Source organism: Alexandromys fortis, unplaced genomic scaffold (genome assembly GCF_014885135.2).
Source record: "Alexandromys fortis isolate MF-2015 unplaced genomic scaffold, M_Fortis_MF-2015_v1.1 scaffold_65, whole genome shotgun sequence".
In the NCBI taxonomy this organism is placed as follows: domain Eukaryota; kingdom Metazoa; phylum Chordata; class Mammalia; order Rodentia; family Cricetidae; genus Alexandromys; species Alexandromys fortis.
In genome coordinates, this window is record NW_026067986.1 from 9,623,950 (window position 1) to 9,633,199 (window position 9,250).

The 9,250-nt window shown below is 41.5% G+C and overlaps 1 protein-coding gene across 4 annotated transcripts in view; it reads right to left on the reverse strand.

Moving 5' to 3' along the window:
• Positions 1 to 1,503: 1,503 nt before the first annotated feature.
• Positions 1,504 to 9,250, reverse strand: part of Bivm (basic, immunoglobulin-like variable motif containing) — a 21,545-nt gene continuing 13,798 nt past the window's right edge. For 3 of the 4 annotated variants that reach the window (XM_050159150.1, XM_050159149.1, XM_050159152.1), the window contains exons 7-10: positions 8,469 to 8,601; positions 6,780 to 6,866; positions 4,912 to 5,008; positions 1,504 to 3,207 (exon numbers count right to left, since the gene is read on the reverse strand). In XM_050159150.1, the coding sequence (XP_050015107.1) occupies positions 2,914 to 3,207; positions 4,912 to 5,008; positions 6,780 to 6,866; positions 8,469 to 8,601 (611 nt within the window). In that variant the 3' untranslated portion in view covers positions 1,504 to 2,913. The remainder of the gene's footprint in view (positions 3,208 to 4,911; positions 5,009 to 6,779; positions 6,867 to 8,468; positions 8,602 to 9,250) is intronic. The other variant, XM_050159153.1, reaches the window with a different exon arrangement.

The following is a 9,250-nucleotide window of genomic DNA, read 5'->3' on the forward strand; positions in this document are numbered from 1 at the left end:
AACTCAGTTTTGGGGATTTTATTTTAAAACACAAACTCATTAAGATGGCATTACGATTAGGGGTATTATTATTACTACTATTATTGCTATTATAACTGGAAAGTTAGCAGAGTAGAAATGTAAAGAGTGAGACCGAGTTAAATAATATCATAGATCTCGGAGCAGTTGCCTGAGCTCATTCCATGTACGGAACAAAGCAACTTGGGAACATTAGAGCTGCTACACCGGCTGAATATGATACACTGGCACTGTAACTCGAGTGGTCGTGGATAGAGGAATAGTTACTGGATTTTTTTTTTTAAGTTTCGAGAGCTCTTTGTTTTTACAAAGAGCCAGTGTCCCCATTTGAGTATTAGGCATGCTTTTAAAGCCAAAGCAATGTTTTAAATAGGAAATGCTTTTGAAGTAATAGCAACCAAGGAGGATATATTTGACATAAAAGGTATCTGCTCTTTTCAAGGTTCAATGGGCTCTATAAACTACTCAATCAAAACACATTTTCAAAATAATAACTATAATGAACACTTAAATAGCTTTCCTGTCTTCCAACCATAATTCTAAATACCATACACAGTAGCATATTTGTTCTTGAAAAACACTTTCAAGGAGGACATAATCTCACAGATGAGACAACAGCAATTTCAGAGCCAGTTGGTATCCATTAGAAGATCTATGAAGAGTCCTAAGAGTTGACTAAGAAATCACATAGGGCAAGAATATTACTAATTTGCAAAGAGAATCATGAAGAACTCTTACCTACATAACCTACAAAGCTCCCGCGATGAAACCAAACGTTACTGTGCTCTAAGTCACTTTCAAATTTGTGAGCTGAAGTATTTTATTTTTTTTAATATTTATTTATTATGTATACAATATTCTGTCTGTGTGCATGTGTGCAGGCCAGAAGAGGGCACCAGACCTCTTTACAGATGGTTGTGAGCCACCATGTGGTTGCTGGGAATTGAACCTTTGGAAGAGCAGGCAATGCTCTTAACCACTGAGCCATCTCTCCAGCCCTCTGAGCTGAAGTTTTAAGTGGTCATGTGTCCGTTGGTTTTTATAAAGCATATGATCAGTATGCAGTAAATAAGCACTTCCCGGCTTTCCAGATTTCCCTTTGTTCTTAAGGTTTATATTTTATTTTGCATTTGTATCCTTTCCTCTTGGTTCTTCAAACCCATTTCTTTGAAATACTCAACTGAACGATTAAAAAGCAGCTTACATTAAAAAGACACTTGATCTGCAAAAATTGCAACCTCATCTTGTTCAAACTAATATGAGAAATTTTCCATTCCCTGCTATGAAGTATCAGAGAAACGGTGCCCAGGTACCTGAGAAATAAGAAGTATGGACTAGAAGTCACCACCTTCCACATTGTGTCATTGATTCTAAAAATTTCAAGATGTTTCTTATAACATCAATTACACAGAATCAACAAATTATCATATGCTTCATACAGATACAAGGATATGTCTGAAGACACCAAGTCTAACACGCGCATGATTAAAAGTAGAAAACAAAACTTTATTTGATGAAAACATTTTAAAAGTTCCAGTATGAACTTCTCAACAAAGCTGAAACAAAAACGACAACCTACAAATCTTTCAGTCCTTTGCATTTCAAGCTAAATAATCTCTTCAGAAATATGACCATTTTGTAATATATATATATCACTCTCTGTAGGCTAGACGTGTAAGAGTGGATAGATGGATATAAAATTCAAGAGAAAAGAAATGAAAGATTTTTAAAAATAAAAATCTGAAACCTCCCCTTGAGGTGTATTGCAATATGGTTCCACCATCCTCAGCACCTTGCAATCACGGAGATGCTGAGTTGAGTCCTGGAATGAGGAAATTACATGAAGGAACAAGACCCTAGACGTCTATGAGTCGCACACTGGCAGCAAAAGAAACACGACAGCAGCTAAAGAGGAGCTCAAGTATTGAATTCACACTTCTGAAATATTTAATACACACTTCCAGCAACTAATTGTCTGGATGTTTCGCGAAAGGAAACAGCTCAGTGTTGAGAATACAGAGTGTTGTCCTCAGGGTGAGCTGGACATTGCCAATGTGTCCTCAGTGCCATTGCTAGCACACGCCTCCATTAAGAGACCAAATATCAGACCTCACTGCACTTATTCCATGGATATAGATTCCAAATGCCCCTTAACTATATCCCGAAAACAAGTTTGTTCTAGACCTGAAGACACCGTTCAAGGTCCTACGCTTCTTGTAACTATTTCACAGACGTGTGCCAGACCAAGAGTACCAGAATCGATGCCCTAAATCACCCATCCGCACCTGGAGAAAGGTCAGTTTCTTGAGGATTTTCTGTTTCTGTGTAGAGAATCCTGAGACAGTTAGTTATCCAGGAAAGCTAAGAGGTGCGGTGGATTCTGCTAGCATCAAAAGAACAACTAGACTGGCCAGATAGTTCCAAATGAGCTTTAACATGAGCAAAAGCTAGAACTTAACAGCCCCCATTCTCAAGGGCAGACAGTGCCTTGCAAATTGATCTTAGGAATCAAAGTATCTGTAATACGTGATTACGGATCAAGTTTCAAGAAATCGCTTCATGCTTTAGTAGTTCAAGTCTTGATGCCGTTAAATGCATTTGGGGTTTTTTTTCCGAAGCAGTTGTGAGTTTATTGGATTTTGGCGAAACCCTTTGTCCAGATGGCTTATCTACTTTCAAAGGGCAGTAATCTGTGCTTACCTGCCTATGTATTTGAAGCCAACCGTTGTAACACTATGTAAGCTTATTTACTGGAGAACTACAGGTTATACTTTGTATCACAAGATCTGGTCCTATCGATGGACTTAATAAAATCTTCGGCCTTAATGCAGTCCTGCACATAGCAGCAGTGTACGAGACTGAAGCACTGAGCCAGTGGTTCGGTTCCCAGCATGCTCAGTCGTTGCCATTGTAATCACTGTAGCTGTGGTAGCCACTGTTCCTTCTTTCGTGGATGCTAGACATCTTCTTCCACGCCGAGTCCTGGTGGAAACTAGCACTGAAGGATCTTCCCAGACGCCCATGCGGCTTCTTGGAGATATTGTCTTCACTCTCCGATTTGGCAAGTCCTTGGGCATGTGGAGGAGGCTGTGATTCTTGTCTAATGGTCCCAAATGGAAAGTTCCAAAAGCCAAATCTTTGCCAACTGAGTCTCTGGAATGCTATGAGGCAATGCAAATTTCCTCCCACCTGAGAAGGACAAAAAACGGATGAAGATAAGAAAGAGACACTACTGATAAGTTTGTGGGGTCCTTATTAACTCCCTTGGGGGAGGGGGTTATTCTTTCCCATGTCTGAATACGCTTTCCTATTCTGCACTCATCAGAGCACGCTAACACACGCACCTTTGTTGTGGAGTATTATTTTAAGGTGCTACATTTATTTATGCTCTGGAACATTCGCTTAACAGTGGAAAGACGTGTTGCTTTTGTTTCTGCTGCATTTGTTTAACTCTGTGCAGCTGTGATTCTTTGCCTGCCTAACCAGCCAATAGCAGGGCAGGAGAATGGATAGGTGGGGCTGGCAGGCAGACAGAGTAAATAAGAGGAGAAATCTGGAAAAAGGAGCAAGACAACAGAGAGAGGAGGATGTCAGGGGCCAGCCACTAAGCCACTCACAAAGTAAGAGTGACAGTAAGGTATACATAAGTAAGAAAAGGAAAAAAACCCTAGAAGCAAATTGTAGATGGGATTATTTAAATTAAGAAAATCCGGCTAGAAATAAGCCAAGCTAAGGCCAGGCGTTGATCAGTAAGAGTAAGTCTCTCCGTGTGTGATTTATCTGAGAGCTGGGCGGCAGGCCTGCCAAGAGTTAAGCAACCAATAACAGACCTTTCCTGCCAGCTGCCTTCCCAATTAACAAAGTCCTCAGGGACCAGAGTACTCCTCTCCACAGCTTTGACTCAGTGTAGTTATGGGCTCCTACGCCTCACTCACACACTAAGGCATGCCTTAGCCTTTTCTCTGTGTGTGCTCTCTCTCCTCTGTGAAAAACTCATTCTACTCCCTCGTGTGTGTGTGTGTGTGTGTGTGTGTGTGTGTGTGTGTGTGTGTGTGTGTACAGACAGATTTTTGAGACACAATCTCTATAGCTCAGACTGGCACGGAAATCACCGTCCTCCTTCTATCTAAGAACTGAGATTCCCAGCATGTGCGACCAAACCCAGCTTCATTAATTCTTTTATCAACAGGTTTAGGACAAAAGAATGCCCACTCAGTCTGTACTACATCTGTTTCTGAAAGCTTCTTCCTGCAGTCATATTTGTTTATATGGCTCTGCCTGGTGACCATCATCTACCCAAGCTGGGCCAAGACCACTGAACTCAACCAAGGCAGATAAGGCTCCAGCTAGACCTGAAAATAAGTCATAAATTGAAAGTTAGTCTGCAAGAAAGGCATATTTAAATAAAACACTGTGGGCTGGAGAGATGGCTCAGAGGTTAAGAGCATTGCCTGCTCTTCCAAAGGTCCTGAGTTCAATTCCCAGCAACCACATGGTGGCCCACAACCATCTGTAATGAGGTCTAGTGCCCTCTTCTGGCCTTCAGGCACACACAGACAGAATAGTGTGTACATAATAAATAAATAAATAAATAAATAAATAAATAAATAAATAAATAAATAAAACACTGTGAGCACAGCATAGCCTACATAAGAATGATTAATATCATGAGCCACTTGGCTTCTACCATTATTGCAGTACTGGGTGACATTTCCTTATGACTGTCCTCCTTGGCCTACAGTTGAAAGTTCGCCTGTATCCTTAAAATAAGTCTTACTCTTCTGACTAAGGTAGTCTGAAGTTGGTTTCCGGTATTTACCACTTCAAGAGTATTAATAAAACACCACATTTTGGTCATTTGGGACGCGGCTGCCAATGTAGTGGTGTTCTTACCTTCTTTGTTTTCCGGAACTGCAGCCCTCTCTCCAGATGGCGGATATCTAAGAATTCTGGATTTTGAGTGTTTAGATCAGTGACAATATCTGCCCATCTAGAGTAAGAAAAGAAACAATTTCCATTAGGCCTAAAGTACCATTGTCATAAAGCTTTTTCCAAGAGCAAGTTGCCACAATATATCTCAGCAGTAATTGGTGGTTATGCTCTTAGGTCAGGTTCCATCTAGTAGCCTTTAAAAGCTTCTTTTTTCTGACAGTTGTGGTTATCCAATTCCTGACAATGTTCTCAGTTAGTAACTGGCTTTTATTCTTTTTTTAAAAAAAAAGATTTATTTAATAATTATGTATACGTTTTCCCTGCATGTATGCTGCAGGCCAGAAGAGGGCACCAGATCTCATTACAGAAGGTTGTGAGCCACCACGTGGTTGCTGGGAATCGAACTCAGGACCTCTGGAAGAACAGTCAGCGCTCTTAACCTCTGAGCCATCTCTCCAGCCCCTGGCTTTTATTCTTACATGTCAACATACCCAATACCATCTTGTAGGCTAACGAAGAGGCATGTCACACTTTCAATTATAATCAAGTCAATTTATTTTCATGGGGTGGGATTTTATGTTGTACAAGCTGGCCTCGAACCCCTTGATTCACATGATTCTGCTGCAGCATCATTACCAATGTGCCACTAAGTGTCTGCCTGTATTTCTGAAAGAATTAAAAAAAAAAATAACATGCCTCTACTAATATACAAAATGGTTGCGGAGAAAAATCTCAAAGAACTACACATAATAAGTGAATTTGGTAAAGGTGTGAATATCAAGATGTAAATAGGAAAATCAGGGATTTTTCTATAGGACCAGCAATAACATGAAATTTAAATTTCTTAATCAATTCAAAATAGGAAAAGAACTATTTAAAGGACATGCGTGAGTTTATACTGAAAAATCAAAACCACGGCTAAAGGAAATTAAAGTTCTGTTTATGTGGTGATACAGTCCTTGATGTTAGTTTGTAAGAGCCCATGTCATTATGACGACCATTCTCCGTAAACCGTGGATTCTAGAGAGTCTATCAGTCTGTGTGTATGTACAGGTGATAGAGAGAGGGTGTGGAGGGAGAGGGAAAGAAGACAGGGGAGGAGAGGGGCAAAGGAGGAGCGAGGGGCCAGGGAGGCGCAGGCCAGGGTGGATGTGTGGAGTTTGGAAGATGACGATGAGGATCTTCTCTCCTTCCACCCTGTGGATTCCAGGGATCAAACTCAGACCAGCAGGCCTGCGTGCGAGCACCTCTGCCTGCCAAGCCATCTCACCAGTCCTAAAGACTTCATTTTAGTCAGATATGCATTTTTAGTAGACATGATCCAATTCTAAATATTTTTAGAGAATCATTTTGTTGTTAGTCAAGTAAGGGTTTCTCTGGATAGCGCTGCCTCTCCTGGAATTTGCTCTGTAGACCAGGCTGGCGCTGACTCTCCTGGAATTTTTGCTCCGTAGTCCAGGCTGGCCTTGAATTTACCGAGCTGTAACCGGTCTCTGCTGGGATTAAAGGTGTGTGCTATCACGTCCAGCCGGGGATGGGGGATTCTTAATTTGTTACTTAAATAGAAAAGCAAGACAAAAAGGGATAGAATTTCAAAACAGAAAAAGTACATCTGTGGCCATGGGAAGCAGAACTGGTTGGCTGTGGGGTTAGAAAGAAAGAAAACACGGAACAGTTTTCTTGTGACATGGCCACACTGTGACTGGCTGGTGACCACACAGGTGTTCCCATTTATCTACGTGAATCTAGTTACACGATTTTCATCTGTGCTTTCAATGAAGGAAATATCACACCAATGAAAGAAAGAAAGAAAAGCAGCTAAAACATACCTTTTACAGTGAATGGCAGGATGTTTTCTACTTGACTCTCCAATTAAAATCCAATACTCTACTTCCTGTAGTGAGAGAGGGCCCCTGCTAAACAGAAAATACATTCATAGCTTGATAAACATATTTCACTCCATGAAGTACGCTGTTCCAAATATGTCTTGATAAAAAAACAAACCCCCCAAATGAAAACTCAAAGATGTTTTTTGTTAATGTAGAATCAATACCAGCATTTTGGTTTGGGCCATTCAAGAAATCCATGAGTTAGATTTCAGCCTTTGTTATTTCAGGAGTTGAGAGAAAGAATGGTGTCATGCTCACTCCTCACATACAAGCGGTATTCCTGGGTCCTCCAGCTTCCACTCATCCTGCTCAGGTTGTCTGATGCACCACATCCAAGGACCTATGAGTGGGACTTCTGGGACCGGACCCCTGTCCTCCAGAACAAAAAACCCCTCTATCCTAAAGGCAAGTCATGTTCTCCAGGCAGACTCTGGGTCCACACTGAAGAGATAACGTCCAGTGTCCACCACATCTCTTCCTTCTCCTCAGTCACCAAGCCCACAAAGCCAAGTATGACTCAACCAGAAAATCAGTGAGGCGAGAGAGTCACCCTTGGCTTCCAGTGTCACCTGTTCTTAACCATAATCTCTGCTTTCAGGTCCCTCGTGAAGGAACTTGCTAAGGAGAAAGAGCAACATTCAAACTCAGCACCCTTATTTAGAATATGTCTCCTTCAAAGAGACAGGAGCGTGTGTGGCGTGTGTGTGTGTGTGTGTGTGTGTGTGTGTGTGTGTGTGAAAACCTGTTGTTCAAGAGACAGAAACCAGACTAACAACAAGGAGAGGCAACCATAACCATGAAGTTTAGACAATGAAACTGGTCCCGAGCTTCCTTGTGATGAAAGAAAAAAACCGGACAATCCCATGTTCTTCACTATGAATACAAAAGGTGTTTTGTAATGTAGTCAGTTACACGTTCTTGGAACACAGCGTGTAAGATACTGGCGAGGACACTGGGGATTGTGATTTTCAACAAAATCTCAGTCATCCCGTTTTCTTCAATAGACTCAGACGCTGGGGTCAAAGCCTGCCAGCTCAGAGAGGCAGAGGAAGCACCCAGATGACCTTCCTTTTCAGCCATGGCTCCGGGAGCCTCTCCTCTCTCCTACTGTCTCCCACAAATGTCCTCCAACTCAATGTTCCTCCTCTCTGCTTCCTGTGTCTACTGTCCTCTTGACCCCCTTTGACTCTCTATGGTTACTTCCTGTCAACTGATTGCTCGCCCCGCCCCTTGACCTATGGAATGCTTTTATTTAACCCTGTTTACAATAAACCAAAAATTCTTGGATTAAAGGTGTGTGCTCGGGCTGGGCCACACCACAACTAGAAACAACGTTTTTTTCCAGTATACTTCAATCTTGGGGTTCACAGTGTAATCAAACATCCCGGAACAGAGGATAACACATGAATGGCCCTGCACCTTTGGTACTTCAGTGTGTACTTTCTCTCACAATCACTGAGCAAAAGCTTCTAAGGGCATTCAATCCTGCAAAACGTATGCACGCTCAGTGTGAACAAAACACACTAAGTCCCCAATTTCTAAGAGACTAGAATCTGTTTAATTCCGGCAAACACTTTGTACAACCCATTTTCCTAGTTAAGTGCCCTTATCAAGTATGGAAATGCTTACCAGAATGCCTTATTAGCTTTGACAGGGGTTGCTTCGAAGCCAATTGGACAGAAATAATGATTTTGGCAATGATAGATATAAGCCAGTGATTCATCTTTCAATCCTCGGGTCAACTTAGACAAGGCCCCTGGAGCTACAAAGATAAAACCAGGCAAACTGAGGGCCACAAAACAATGTCTGTATTTTACACAGAGGACTAATTAAGACATAATTTGGAACACACTTAACATTTTGAGTTTCAGTAAGAGGATAAGAAGCTACCAATGTGGGTAAAAATATAAATGAATTTACTTTTAGTTTTAGATAAAACCAGTGGGAAAACACGTGAAGGATGCCCTTGCTTGCCAGAACTTTCTAAGAATTTTTACCAAGTTGTCTAAGAGATTCAGTGAGTGTGTAAAACCCAATAATTGTACCCAATCATGGTCTCAACTTTTTGGGTTGTGGACACCTGCCACCACAAGCTTTTGAATCAGCATGCCTAAGCAAAGCACATCTGCCTAGAAACTCTACACACACAAACTAAGTCTACAAAAGATTTACAAAAGAAACTTGAAATTAAATTGTAGACATCTTAATGTCTAGAAGCAGTATATACATCCCAACTTAAAACTTACTAATAATACAAGCCGGTGGTGGCGCACGCCTTTAATCCCAGCACTCGGGAGGCAGAGGCAGGCGGATCTCTGTGAGTTCGAGGCCAGCCTGGTCTACAAGAGCTAGTGCCAGGACAGGCTCCAAAGCTACAGAGAAACCCTGTCTCGCAAAAAAAAAAAAAAAAA